This window comes from Tasmannia lanceolata, unplaced genomic scaffold (genome assembly GCF_043159265.1).
Source record: "Tasmannia lanceolata isolate RefF3 unplaced genomic scaffold, GAP_Taslan_0.1 ptg000012l, whole genome shotgun sequence".
Classification (NCBI taxonomy): domain Eukaryota; kingdom Viridiplantae; phylum Streptophyta; class Magnoliopsida; order Canellales; family Winteraceae; genus Tasmannia; species Tasmannia lanceolata.
Window position 1 is genome coordinate 41,141,287 of NW_027518689.1, and position 15,059 is coordinate 41,156,345.

Genomic DNA, 15,059 nt, shown 5'->3' on the forward strand with positions numbered 1-15,059 from the left:
TCCTTTATCGCCTTCCTTGAATTTTCAAGAAATACTTTCACCAGTCCAACCAACCCCTGAAATGATGGCAGAGAATGGGCAAAATAGTATGGACACCAATGAGATGATGAAAGCTATAATGTTACAATTGAGTACCATTAATGAAGAAATAGCCCGATTAAAGAGTGACAGAGAATCTACTTCCAAAAATCCTGCACCTCAGCAAACCCCAATCATGCCTCGCCCACCTCCTATGATGGCTCAGCCTCCTGTGTTGCCAGTCTTTGACAACTCTGATGACGAGCAATATGAAGAAGAGAACTGTCTCCCCCATCTGGATAAAGGCAAGGGGATAGTCGATAGGTTGGATAAGATGGCCCAGGAGATGGAGAGCATGAAAATGCAGGGTCCGAAAAAATTAAACATGGCCGAGTATATGATAATACCGGGAGTTGTGCTACCTCCTAATTTCAAGATGCCGGATCATGATAAGTATGATGGGACAGGATGTCCCAAGAGTCATCTGAAAGCCCTTATTCCTCGCAGCATGGGCTTACTCCAGAGCAGATTGCTCTTCTTTTCCCTAGATCTCTTACTGGAACAGCAAAGAAATGGTTTTTAAGCTTGAAAACCGAAGAGATCAGAACTCTGGAGGATATTGCCAATAGATTTGTTGAGCAATTCTCCATGGAGGAGGGAATAGATGTGACAAAAAGAGATCTGAAGGCGCTGAAACAAGGGCACAATGAAACCTTCACTTCTTTCATTCGCCGATGGAGGCGAAAGGCAGCGCAGATGACTCACCGTTTGCCTGACTCAGAGCAGATCAAGATTGTTGTGAAAAACTTATCATCTCAATACTATCACCACATGGCAATCCAGTACTTCATTGATTTTGATTTTCTAATCAAAACCGGAACTCAAATCGAAGATGCTTTGTCCAAGGGGCTGAGATCAAGACCTTCGTCTGATGTGAGAGAGGGAAAAAGACCTATTGTGGCACCGAAGGAGGTGCACAGTGTTAACTATACCGGGCCTCCCAGTTATGCCAGACCACCAGGTTATGACCGACCACCATCCAGAACGGTGACCGAGGTCAGGAGGCCGATGGAAAAGAAGGTCTTTCGTCAGTTCGACCCTCTCCCTTACTCCTTATCAGTGGCTTTGAAGAAGTTACTGAGAGATAAAAAAATCACTTTGTTGGAACCTAGAGAGCTTCCTAACCCTTTGCCCAAGTATTGGAGGAAGGACCAATACTGCGATTATCATCAGAATTCAGGGCATTTGACTGACAAATGCATGGCTTTAAGACACAAGATCCAAGACATGATAGAAGCAAAGGATCTTGCCGTTGAAGCACCGAACGTCACTCGAAACCCATTGCCTACACATGCAATGCCTCCCCCGAACGTGTATGCCATTTTCACTGAAGAAATCCTCTTAGATCACTCCCGTATTTGTGCGGTTATTTCTGATAGACCGTATGTTCTGAGATGGGATGATGAAGATGAAGCGATCGAAAACAAGAAACCTTATATACTATCCCCTCTAGACGAAGGATTAACAGGATCCTCTGAGTGTTCTTGTTCTTATGTCCTCAAGAGTGAGGAGGAGGAAGAGATGAAAGAAAAGATCCCTTATGTTTTAAGATTGGAAGAAGAAGACTTGTTGCTTCTGGAAGATCAGTGTGACGAGCTCCGCCATGTCACACGAGGTGGTCGTGTCTTCAAGCCTGCAGAACTCAGAGCAGAAAATCCTGCTGAAGTTGTAAGAGCTGCAGAGAATCTGAAACAGAAGCAGACTGTGGATGAAGAGGAAGAAAATTTGTTGAAACAACTGAAGAAGACACAAGCTAACGTGTCCATCTGGGGTTTACTAATGGCATCACCGAAACACAGACAGGTTGTGCTTCGAGAATTAAATGCCTCTCAAGTATCAGTTGAAATTACCCCCGATGAGTTGGTCAATCTCGTGGCAATGGCCAGGGTTTCTAGAACATTGTCATTTACTGATGAGGATCTGCCTCAAGAAGGAAGAGATCACACAAGACCTCTCCGTATCACCATACTGTGCAACAAGAAGAGGGTCCCCGAGATATTAGTGGATAATGGGTCAGCTTTAAATGTATGTCCTTTAAGCACCGCCACTACCCTGGGATTTGGGCCAGCCGATTTTATCCCGTCGGAACAGGGGATATTGGCATATGACAGAACCAGAAGAGATGTCATCGGGACACTCGCCACAGAAGTCGAAATAGGAGGTGAAACTTTCGAGATAGAGTTTCAGGTTCTTGACATCAAAACATCTTTCTTTCTCCTGCTTGGCCGGCCGTGGCTTCATAAAGTTGGAGTCGTTCCTTCCACACTTCATCAAAAATTGAAATTCGTCCGAAACAATCGGGTGATCACAGTGCGAGGCGACCCTGAACCGGAAATTGGTCAAATAACATCTGAATTGATCACTGAAAAATCAATAGATGTTAGTTTAACCGGCTTTTCTTTAGAAGTCTCTACTATTTCCTTTGGGGAAGCAATGAATGAAGAAATAATGTTCCTCTCAAGCACAAACACTCAAGTAGTAAAGATAATGAGAAAATATGGTTATGTCCCAGGAGCTGGCCTGGGAAGAAATCTACAGGGCCCAACTGAGTGGCCAGAGTTGAAAGCAGTAGATGGCTTATTCGGGTTAGGATATCAGCCAACCCGAAAAGAGGTTCAAGAAATGAGAAAGTATATGTTGAAGAGGGCTGAATGCCGTCGTCGGGGTATAGAATTTTCGACAGGACCGTACAGCATGATTATGAACGGCCGATTCAGAAGAGAAGGGGCAGACTGTCCGTTCTATGGTTTTTCTGAGACCTGGTGCGATAAGACTGGGAAAAGGCTTCCAGGGTTAGAGATCTTCTTCACAGATGAGTTACCAGAAGACTTTTACAGTGAGCAGTTTACCTTGCCAGCGATAGCAGAAAAATCAGCTACAGATTGGGTAGAAAATATTGAGCCGCATCTCCTAGACTCCCTATATCAGGTCGAGGCCCCAATCATCGCTATGATTGGAGGAGATGTGCCTTTCGTGAGCCCCGAAAGCTGCATTACTCCAGCTACTGGACCTTTAGACAATTGGACCGCACAGGTTATACCCCAAGTAGTCCTCCAGTATAGTCCAGTCCTTTCAAAAGAGTCAGTCATTTCAAAAAACGTGTCAGTTTCTGAGTTCAACCCAAAGTCTGTCATTTCTAACTTTTCTTTTAATGCAGGTACCATAGGGGTTGGAGTGGTTCTCGAAGATGGTGAAGAGTCAGTCCCTGTCAAGTCTCAGTCAGAGGATGTTTTCGCTGATTCTTCATTTGTACATAGTCCTGTCTATGTTGATACTGATGTCGACATGTCATTTCATTTGAATTCTGAGTCTGTAACGCCCGATGTGGGTGAATCATTCGATGTAATCATCAATTCTGCAAAAGAAATAAAAGACTCATTTGTGTACGATCCTGTCTTTATTTCTAATTCTGTTTCTGATTCTGCTTCAAAGCCTGATCAAATAAATAATAATAATAATAATCAAGACTCCCCCTCAAACGAGGAAGCTGACGAAACTCCTCTTGAAATCAAATACATGATTCAACAAGAGGAGATTCGCCGAGCAAAACCACTCGAAGAAGAAATTGAGACTGTAAATATAGGTGATGAAACCTTAATTCGGGAGATTCGGATTGGCAAAACTTTATCTCCTGAGGAACGCGAAGAATTAATCACTTTGCTAAAAGAGTTTAAGGAGGTTTTTGCTTGGTCTTACGATGACATGCCGGGATTGAGTGAAGACATTGTGCAACACAAATTACCTCTAATTCCGGGCATCAAGCCGAAGAAGCAAAAACTCCGAAAACTCAAGACAGAATGGGAGTTAAAGGTTCATGATGAGGTGAAGAAACTACTTGAAGTAAAATTCATTGAAGTAGTGGAATATCCCGAATGGCTTGCAAATATAGTTCCTGTGCCCAAGAAAGATGGAAAAGTCATGATGTGCGTTGATTTCAGAGATCTGAATTAAGGCGAGCCCAAAAGATGACTTTCCTCTTCCGAACATCGATATCCTGGTAGACAACACTGCTGGACATGCTCTGTTATCTTTCATGGATGGGTTTTCAGGCTACAATCAGATCAAGATGGCGCCTGAGGATATGATGAAGACGGCATTTATTACTCAATGGGGTACATACTGTTACCGAGTGATGCCGTTTGGTCTCAAGAATGCTGGTGCCACCTATCAGAGAGCTGCGACTACTCTTCTTCATGACATGATTCATAAGGAGGTCGAGGTCTATGTCGATGACATGATTGTCAAAGGCAGGACTCGGCCAGAGCATACAGTCGCTTTGAGAAAGTTCTTTGAGCGAATCCGAAAGTTTCAACTTCGCTTAAACCCAAATAAATGTGTATTTGGGGTCACGTCAGGGAAGTTGCTTGGATTCATGGTCAGTGAAAGAGGAATCGAAGTGGACCCTCAGAAAATCAAGGCTATCCAAGAAATGCAACCACCAAAGACGGAAAAGCAAATTCGTGGGTTCCTTGGCAAGGTGCAATACTTGAGGAGATTCATATCTCATTTAACTATGACATGTGAACCCATCTTCAAATTATTGAAAAAGAATTCCTCCAAGAAATGGAATGAAGAATGTCAGGAAGCATTTGAAAAGGTCAAGCAGTGTTTGTCTTTGCCTCCTGTCTTATCCCCAGTCATTCCTGGTCAACCATTGTTGATGTATTTGTCCATCACAGATACAGCAATGGGTTGTATGCTTGCTCAGCAAGATGTAGGATCTAAGAAGGAGAAGCCTATCTACTACATCAGCAAGAAAATGCTAGAGTACGAGATAAAGTACACTATCTTGGAAAAGACTTGTCTAGCATTAGTCTGGGCGACTCAAAGACTAAGACATTATCTCTTGTCGAATAAGGTATTTCTGCTTTCACGGATGGATCCGTTGAAGTACTTATTCGAGAAGCCCGCCCTTACAGGAAGAACTGCAAGGTGGTTGCTATTGTTATCTGAGTTTGACATCACATACGTCACTCAGAAATCTGTCAAAGGACGGGTTATTGCTGAGCAGCTAGCTGATGCTCCTGTTGAGGAGAATGCTTTTCTGAAGGCTGAATTTCCTGATGAAGAGATCATGGAACTTGAAGAAGAAATTCCAAGTACCAGATGGACAATGTACTTTGATGGAGCCGTAAACAATCGAGGACAAGGAATAGGAGCAGTGCTTGTATCTCCCAAGAAAGAATATATCCCGATATCCATCAAGTTACAATTCGAATGTACAAATAACATGGCAGAGTACGAAGCTTGTATCGCAGGACTTGAGGCAGCTTTAATTTTGAAAGTCCAAGAGATTGATGTATTTGGAGATTCAATTCTGATAATTTGTCAAACCAATGGTAATTGGAAGACAAGAGAATCAAAATTAATCCCGTATAATTTCTATCTCGAGTCTCTGGCCAAGAAATTCAAGAGTATCACATTTACCCATCTGTCGAGAAACAAGAATCATTTTGCAGACGCCTTGGCTACTTTAGCCTCGATGTTGGATATTTCTGAGACAATGGAGGTCCAGCCTTTAGCTGTGAGGTCGCAATGGGCTCCAGCGCATGTAAATGCCATTGAAATATCAGCGCGATGTCCAGATGGAAAACCGTGGTATACTGATATCCGAAATCTCATTTCAGGCAAGGGGCATCCCCCTGAAGCTTCCAGCAAAGAGAGAAAAACTCTTCAGAGATTCGCCGCTAACTTCATCATTTGTGGTGAAGAATTGTACAGAAGATCCTTTGATGGGATTCAGCTTCTGTGCGTTGATGAAGATCGGGCTGCGGAGCTCATAGAACAAACACATGAAGGTGTTTGTGGTCCTCACATGAACGGTAAAATGCTATCAAGGAAGATCCTTAGACTCGGTTTCTATTGGCCCTCAATGGAAACAGATTGTTTCGCATTTGTGAAGAAATGTCATAAATGCCAAGTCTATGCGAATCTTATTCATGTGCCTCCGTCAGAGCTGCATTCTATGACCTCGCCATGGCCATTTTCAGTATGGGGGATTGATATCATTGGCAAAGTCTATCCTAAGTCGTCAAGTGGGCACGAGTACATCTTGGTGGCCATTGACTATTTCACGAAGTGGATAGAAGCTGCTTCATATGCTTCCATAACTTCCAATACAGTTGCGAAGTTCATCCGTGCAAACATCATTTGCAGATATGGAGTACCTCATGAGTTGATTTCTGACAATGGATCTCACTTCAAGAAAGAGGTAGTGCACCTGTGCGAAGAATTTAAAATCAAGCATCATAAGTCATCTCCTTACAGACCGCAGACAAATGGTGCTGTAGAGGCAGCTAATAAGAACATCAAGGTTATTATTAGCAAAATGACAGAAACTTATAAGGATTGGTCGAATAAACTCCCGTATGCTTTGTGGGCTTACAGGACGTCGATCAGATCATCTACAGGTGTAACTCCGTACTCTCTAGTTTACGGAATGGAAGCGGTCCTCCCTGTTGAAGTGAGAATCCCGTCTTTAAGAGTTATGATGGAAGCGAATCTGCCAGAGTCTGAGTGGGCCAAAGCCAGACATGATGAATTGCAGATGATTGATGAAAAGATGCTCAGAGCCTTATACCACATCCAAGGGTATCAGAGAAGAATCGAAAGGGCATTCAATAAGAAAGTCAAGGTTCGAGACCTGAAACCAGGAGATCTCGTCTTAAAATCTTATCGAGCACCGGTGTTCGATCCCAGAGGAAAATTCAGGCCAAACTGGTCTGGTCCTTACATTGTTGATGAAGTCCTGCCTGGAAAAGCCGTAAGACTCCTCAATGAAAATGGTGAAAAATTAACAGAACCTACAAATCTGGACCAACTAAAAAAATATCATGCTTAAATACACAAGGAGGCCATCCTTGATCGATCAGAGCCAAAAGCTAACAACCCAAAAGTCAAAATACCGTTTGCAAACCCTTTGGGCCTATAACAAAAAAAAAATCCCTTTTTCTTGACAAACACAAACCAGGGGCATCTTTTATGACTTGCGTCATAAAAGATAGTAAGCTTGAACTACGTTCTGACCTGATTCCTTTTTACAGGATACGTAGGCCACCTGATTAATTCGGGTTCGGTCAAATTCTTCAAATCTTTCAAATCTTTCAAATCCTTGAAAATATGAAAGAAAAGAACAAAACAAAAAATCCTTGAAACCCCAAAAAATGGGCGAACTACGCGGACCTGATTCCCATTTTCTTTGGGGATACGTAGGCAGTCTGGAGGGCCAGATTCGGTCAAATACATGAAAAATCACCAATATGTAACTTGTTTGAACCCCAAGCCTACCTAAAAGTCCTTCTGGTGTATTTTAGGTCCAGGTTTGTAGAGAAACAGAAAGAAAGAAAAAATGATGGAGTCTTAGACCCGCTAGACTGAAAAACCGAAAGGGCGGTCTAGGCAAAAATTAGGGTCATTCACCTGCTAAGTTGAAAACCCGAAAGGGCGGCTTAGGCAAAAATCAAGGTGCAAAGCCTGCTGGATGGAAAATCTGCAAGGGCAGACAGTCCAGGCAAAAAAAAATAAGGCATGCGGTCCGCCAAATCAAAAACCTGAAAAGGTGATTTGGTCATGGCAGTGACTTCAAAAAGATAAAACCTCTGAATGCCAGCAAGACTTTTATTTCTTCTAAGGCATTACTCTGAAGTCTGAGTAAGCGCCAGTAGAGATTCTTCTGACACTCTATAAGCTAAGGAGTTGAGACTAAGCAAACCAAAGGGATAATAACCATGACGGAAAACCTGAAAAGAGGGATGAAATACCTTTAAATACGGTTTTCGAAAGATTCTAAGAAGTGGTAGACTGTACCATTTTAAAATACTTATCAGGCTGAAAAGCAGATTCAGTTTCTCTTAGAACCCAAGTCATGTCATGGTCAAAGTCTTCTTTTGTTGTTAGTCACAGTTCAGTCCTTGTCAAAGTCAGGGTTAAACTCCAAGGTCTTGTGTGGGGAGTCCTGTGTGGTCAATGTCTCTCCAAGGTTGGAGTGATAGAAAAATGATGAGGTTGTAGATTCTCGAAAGTGATACAGAGCAGAGCAGAGTTCAGAAGGATAGTACTCAGACCATTCGAAGTATTGGCAGCGGACAGAAAGAGAAGAAAATTATCAGATTCAGTCTGTTGTATTTGAAAAGATTTGTAACTTCAAAAATTCAGGAAATGAAAACCTTTTCTACAATGTTCCCTATGTTTGTTTTCCTACGAATTTGTCATGGAAGTAAATTCGTACTAGGGGCATCTTTTATAACCTGTTCAGGTTATAAAAGATATCAAGTGAACTCTGATAATTGAGATAATTAATTTCATTAAATGAAGATAAGAAGAGGTTCAGTAGAGTTTTTGGTCAAATTCCTCTGAGAGTCTTTCTTATCATCTTATTGAAAATCTATCTCATAATCCCCAGTGGAGTTTCTATCCACAAAATGTAAATAAACCAAGCATTCAAATTAAATCATCTGCATCTGTGCATAAACCATTTAGCCTCCGAGCTAAAAATCAAGCTTTTATGCATAAATTCCTTGCCTCTGAGCATAATTCCCTGCCTCCGAGCATAAAACCCTGCCTCCGAGCATAAAATCCTGCCTCTAAGCATAAAAATTCTGCCTCCGAGCATAAACCCATTGCCTCCGAGTATAATTCCCTGCCTCCGAGCATAAATTCCTTGCCTCCGAGCATAAATCCGTGCCTCCGAGCGTAAAACCCTGCCTCCGAGCATAAAATCCTTGCCTCCGAGCATAAATCATTGCCTCCGAGCATAAATTCCTTGTTTCCAAGCTTAAATTCTGCCTCCGAGCATAAATTCCTTGCCTCCGAGCATAAATCCTTGCCTTTGAGCATAAAACCTTGCTTCCAAGCATAAATCCTCGCCTCTGAGCATAAAACCATGATTTTGAACATAGAAACAAGCCTCTGTGCAAAGACTCAGGCCTCCGAGCTAAAATTCCCTAGCATCTAAGCTAAAACCTTTCAACCTCCGTGCATAAACCATTTTGCCTCTGAGCATAAAACCATCCGCCTCTGAGCAGAAAACCAACATTCCTAACAAACCAACCCTTTTATAATCCAACCTTCACCAAGTCATTTTCTCCATCCCGTTCTCTAAATCAATTTTGGGGCTAGTCAAAATGTGACGTCTGTTCAGCTTTGACATTCGCGCGACAAGCACGCTCTGCCAAAGAGGGGCATCTGTAGACACCCCATTTTGACTAAGCCCTAAACCTTCCCGGCTCGTGCCAAATCCATCCGAATCTCAGCATTAGGGTTCCAAACTTCATCCTAGGCTGGATGAGGGTCTCTTCTAACCCCCTGCAAAATTTCATCTTGATCTGAGCTCGTTTGCCCAGCAATCGGGCTGAGAGAGCATGTATAGTGCAATGAAGGGTGGCCCACTAAATTTTCATTTTCCCCTAAAAACCTTGTATTTTAGGAAAAATCCAAGTCAAATCAAGCCCCTAAATGCCCATGAATACATTTTTAGAAGCCTTAGGACCTTAGAAATGTCCTGGCAGAATTTCAGAAAAATCTGACAAAAAAATTCGGAAAAGACAAGCGGAGTTTGTACAGTTATCAGGAAGCAGGGGTGCATTATCCTGATAGGGTCGCACATTTGTGCGCCTATCAATTTGAGTGTAAATATCAATTCCACCATTTTCTATAAATAAATAAAAACTTAAGCTCATTTAGAAAAAGAAGAAAAATGGCGATTTTTTTTAGCATTTCCTAGAGAGAGAAGCTCTCGGTTTTCTAGTGAGAGAAAACAGATCTCTGTTTTTTCGACCATCTCCGACCAAATTCCGGCGATATTTTCGTTGATTTTTTCCTAAATATCCCGCCGGAATCCGGCAGATCTCCATGAGATCCGGTCATCTCCTTCTTCTCCGGTTAGCAGCATCTTCTCCTTCAGATCTTCAGGTAGAGAGAGAGAGAGAGTGAGTTGCAGAGAAAGAGAATCCGTGTTTTCCTTTCTCCGGCAAGAATCCGATCGGATTCCGGCGGCTTCCATCTTCTCTGGCATCTTCTCCAAGCAATCCTTTCCGGCTATCTCTTCAGATCCGAGATCCGTCAACTCCGATCCATCTCCGATCGTCTTTTCCGACGAAATCTGAAACTCCGGCAGATCAATGATCTCCTCTAAGAAGCTAGGGTTTCTGTTTCCCCAAATTCTGAGAGAGAAAAGAGAAAAATTCTATAAATAGCTGATTGATTGGGGTTAGCAGGGGGCTCTCATTTTTCCGTTCAATAGCAGAGAGAGAGAGAAGGCTCTCAGTCTTCTTCTCCGGCGAGATCCGGCAAGGATACTCGGCGGAATCTGGCGGATCTCCACGAAATCCGGCCATCCACTCCATCCTCTGCTCCAACCTCCACTGCTACAGCTTGGATCCAACCTTCTTCTCCAAAATCAACTGAAACCCTAACTCCTCTGCAACTTCCGGCTCCGATCCTCCTCCGGCGGATTTCTTCTTCTCCGATTTCTCCGATCAACTTTGCTGGTAATTCAACCGGTGATCTGAAACCCTAATCTCTTCTTTCCCATTTTCTCCGGCTGGATTTCGGCAAACGTTCGAAATTTCCCTTCTCCGGCTATCTCATCCGTGCTCCGGCAAAGGTTATCATTTTTGTCTCCATCAGCAGTCGTTAAAGAGGTAATCTTCATTACAAATTCAAATCATGTTTTTAACAGAGTATTGATTTGTAATTTTTTTTTTTTAAGATCATGTTTTTATCTCCATCAGTTTTATCTCCATCAGCAGTCATTGAAGAGCTTTAAATGTTAGATCTAATTCCAGGTTCTATGTTAGATTTCTAATTATTATTATTATTTTTTTAGTATATATGATTTCAATTTTAAGTGCTTAAGTTAATCTTGGATTCTTGCTCATATCCTTCCATATATAGGGGAATAGATTAAGCCAGTAGACATGAGAAATAGAACATAGTATCATATTGGATTTGTTTCTTAAGGGTGTTGCTCTTGGTTTAATGGTCTATTGACCAGTGATTTTTTTTTTCCATCAACTGTTAGGTTCTTTTTTAGGTTCATTTTGTGGTTTTGGATAGAATGTCTCATTTTATACACGATTCTTTGAATTGAGAAATGAGAATTTGAATCACTAGCAATCACTTCACTCTAGAATCATGATACAGTAATGAATCCGTGGTTGAGAATTTTTATGATGCGTATGGAATGCTTAGAAATATTTGACAATCATTATTTAGTTTCAGAGAGATGGCATGTTTGAAATTAATCGAAAAGCATCAAATTATTCATGTTTTAGGCAATTGTATGGTTCAAATGATTTTCTTTTTTTTTTATCTCTCTATGAATTACATATTCTAGCATATTGATAGTTGATACTATAATAGTTATGTTTTCTTAACTACATAAACATAACTCCCATTATTGTAATTCTTTTCTTTGCAAAAATATGTCAACACAGTCGTGTTCTGTTGAGAGCATTGGGCCACCTTGTCTTATCTTTTTGGACAACTGCTTCTTTGTGTGGATTGACTCATAATAGCAATACCATAGCAGCCCCTAACACTTGTTTAAAATGTACAACTCTCACATCTTTTTTTTTTATTTTATTTTTTTATTACTCTTATTTAAAGGAAAAAGGAAAGATCTTCCAAAATAGAGAATTCATTCACTGATCTAGCGACCATCATATTTTAAATCTAGTTGCACTTGACTGGTTAGCTATATTAAATAAATGCTTCTTTCAATAAATTGGAAATATCATTTGATGCATTTCTATAATCTGTTAAAAATTTAAATATTCTTCTCTTATACTAAGCTTTGAGTTAGGGTTTGAAGATTGTAATGAATGGATTATTCAGGTGAGACTATCTAGAAGTTTATGATATTTATTTCTCTTTTATTTTAAATGAATTGTTAATAGGAAGAAGGAGATCAGATGACTACTCTATTCGATATCATCGACATGAGTACTGTCTGATCTCAAGGCGGGATTAGAAATATTATCATGTGTATATGATATCAGATGATTACTTTGGCATCATCTGATTTCATTGGAGTCCCCGTATTGGGGTTTGTGGTTGGTTTAGAAGTGTTTGATATTGTTTTATTTTACTTTATTAGGCTATCCAGCGGCTGGTCTGGACTAATTAATGATGTTTATCATTTTATGATTGCTTTAGATTGTGTATTGTTTTCTTATTGAAAATTCTTCTTTGCTTAGCACTTGATTTATTTTTATAAAAATAGAGTGAAATTTGCAATTATCTGGCAGCTTTTTCTTCTCTCTTTGATAGACTAACACAGTCTTATAGATTGCTGTTAATTTTCTTTAGATATTAGAATCCCCTTTTCTTGTAGGGCTATGAAGGCGCTAGCCCAAGCCCATCTCTAGGGGACTTGCGCAGTCCGAATAGCATTCTATTTTCTCAAAAGACTTGCCTAGTCTTTTAGATCCAAATCTTTGGAGACAGGCATTGTCTCATTAATGAATCAACCTGAGTTAACCTCTAGAAGACTACCTCTAGTCTCATAGGTCTTAAACCCTCCTTTTTGTGCGTCGTTTGGTTTTGGGAGAGCACCCTACCCGGCTTGGCAACATACCCCTTACCCTTATGGGTATTGGGTTGCACATTTGTTGCACCCTAGGGCTAGGTAGCTGTCCGGCCCGGCTGGGTGTTTTACCTTTGCCAAATATGCACAAGGTCTCTTTTTCCTTGTTAGTATTTTCTCTATCCCACCTCTGTGTCTAAGAGACTTACCTAGTCTCATTTTCTTGCTAAACCTCCTCTTTGTACATCATTTGGTTTTGGGAGAACATCCTACTCGGCTTGGCAACATACCCCTTACCCTTATGGGTATTGGGTTGCACATTTGTTGCACCCTAGGGCTAGGTAGCTGTCCGGCCCGGCTGGATGTTTTTACCTTTGTTAAATATGCGCAAGGTCTCTTTTCCTTGTTACTTGTTGAGCTTTATCTTAGTTTGATAGCCCACTAGCATAGGAATCCGTCCTTAGTCTAGAGAGTCAGTCCTCTTGTTCAGGAATCAAATTCTATCATCATAGGAGTTAGGATTTTATCCAACCTCTCATCGTATCATGTTTTTTCTGTCCGCTCCTGCAAGGTATAGGATGCTGTCCAACCCTTGCAGAGCTGTGTTTCTGTTCTTTTCCCCCGCAAAGCATAGGATGCTGTCCAACCTTTGCGGGATATCGGGAGTCTGTCCTCCCCTTATGATGATAGGATTTATTCCCCTCGAGTCAAAAACACTTAAAAACAACAAAAACATCTGAAAAACCAAAAATCTCAAAAATCTTGAGTCATTAGGAGAGTAGTTAGGAATTCTGTTTCGAACTACGTTGGCTTGATCCTCTTCCACGAGGTACGTAGTGCAGCTTGAGATTCTTATCTCAGGTCCAGCCAAACCTTTGTAAATAAATCATTTACCCATTTTAAGAAAAAATACCAAAAATCTTCAAAACCTTGTTTTCAACAAGATCTTCCTCTAGAGTTAGTAGTTTGTCCTAGATAAAGAGTTTTAGAGTTTTGAGTTTGTCTTTGATGTGTTGTGTGGTTTGTTTGTGTTTGTGTTAGAGTTAGGAGTTTGTCCTAGAGTTATAGGAGCGCCTCCGTCCAGTCCGTTGGCGATTCATATCGCCGACTGATGATTAAGTCTTGGATACGCTAGTGATCCCATTGTTTCCCTTAGGGCGTACAGCCTAGCTACACATAGATTATAGGAACCACCTGCATTAGCTGAGGGCTAACCTGCATTTAGTTAAGGCATATAGGGTGTCCTAAAATCTACAATCCATTGGAATTTAAATAATCACACAAGAAGCTTTAAGAACTAGTCTGGTCTTTTAGATCGAGTCTAGGATAGAGGTCTAGATGTCTTAGGCATCATAGCTTAGAATAGGTGCGAAGAACTACGTTGCCTTGATTCTCGTGGAGGCAGGGATACGTAGGCTTCTTTGGATGAACATCAGATCATCTAAAGACTCGGGCCTAGGTATAGATTAGAGTCTTAGGGTTGTATGGTATCGAGTCATTTTCTATGTTTTGCAGTGTTTTCTTATTTTATTGCGCAGACCTTATACTTTTTTGGTATGTCATGCATGTGTTTGTTCATCAGAACTTAGACACCAATTTAGGTTTGACATTCATAACCTAGTTATTCTCAGGTGACACTTTTATTTCTTTTATGTGTGTTTATTATTCCTCCGAGACATGCATGATTAGATAGACGTCTTCTCGGAGATTTGTGTTCCCATTTCATATGATTCTCGTCCAAAACTCTTCAAAATTATTAAGTAAATGGCATAAGAGACCAGGTGTTTGCACTTGGGCGGATGAGGTGCTCTTTAGACCTTCCGAATTCGTAACCAGGCACGAACCTTATTTTATATCTCTGGTTATCCGTTGCAACAGAGCATAGTATGGGATCCAGGGCCCATTTGTTTTTTTCCTTGGATGGCGACTCTTCTTTGTTTAAGGTACGCCTCGAATCTGGGCTAGTCCCCGAATTGAGAGGTATCTCACCTTTTATATCGCCACTCATGCTGTGAGAGGCATTTCTTCTTTCGAGAGTTCCTTGGTAGAGCTCTCCATTCACGTGGATGATCCTGAGACTGACTCGCGTGGGGGCACACGTCCACCGCCGCCTCTCTCGGATCGGGGTCCACAGGGGTAAAGTGTAAAACAGACTCAAGGCCGGGTCGGTCCTCCTCTGTGTGCACGTAGACACGGTTTTGGGTTTGGTAGGCAGGAATTTTTTGGGAAAGCTTGGAAAGGAAAAATATTTCTAAATTTCCTTATTTTTATACACACGAAAAAGATAACTTGAATCAACCCTATTCAATTTTACTTGGAGGACCTTCAATTTATGAGGTCCCTCAAAATTAGCCATAATCATATCACTTTGCTCTAAATTTTAGGAAGATAAAATTTTCCTAAGAAACTTTTTTTATGTTGGAATGTTTTTCTTGCGAGGAAATTCCTAAGAAGT

General features: G+C 41.2%; 2 protein-coding genes across 2 annotated transcripts; both read left to right on the forward strand.

Annotated features, from left to right (window-relative positions):
- The first annotated feature begins 666 nt into the window (after positions 1-666).
- On the forward strand, positions 667-2,641 carry LOC143888814 (uncharacterized). Its single transcript, XM_077393210.1, has 2 exons — positions 667-2,457; positions 2,591-2,641. Exons 1-2 carry the CDS (start codon positions 667-669, stop codon positions 2,639-2,641), a joined length of 1,842 nt encoding a protein of 613 aa, XP_077249325.1.
- A 2,550-nt stretch (positions 2,642-5,191) lies between these two features.
- On the forward strand, positions 5,192-5,861 carry LOC143888815 (uncharacterized). The gene is made up of 2 exons (XM_077393211.1): positions 5,192-5,629; positions 5,790-5,861. The coding sequence occupies exons 1-2, from the start codon at positions 5,192-5,194 to the stop codon at positions 5,859-5,861; spliced, it is 510 nt and encodes a 169-aa protein (XP_077249326.1).
- Positions 5,862-15,059: the final 9,198 nt, after the last annotated feature.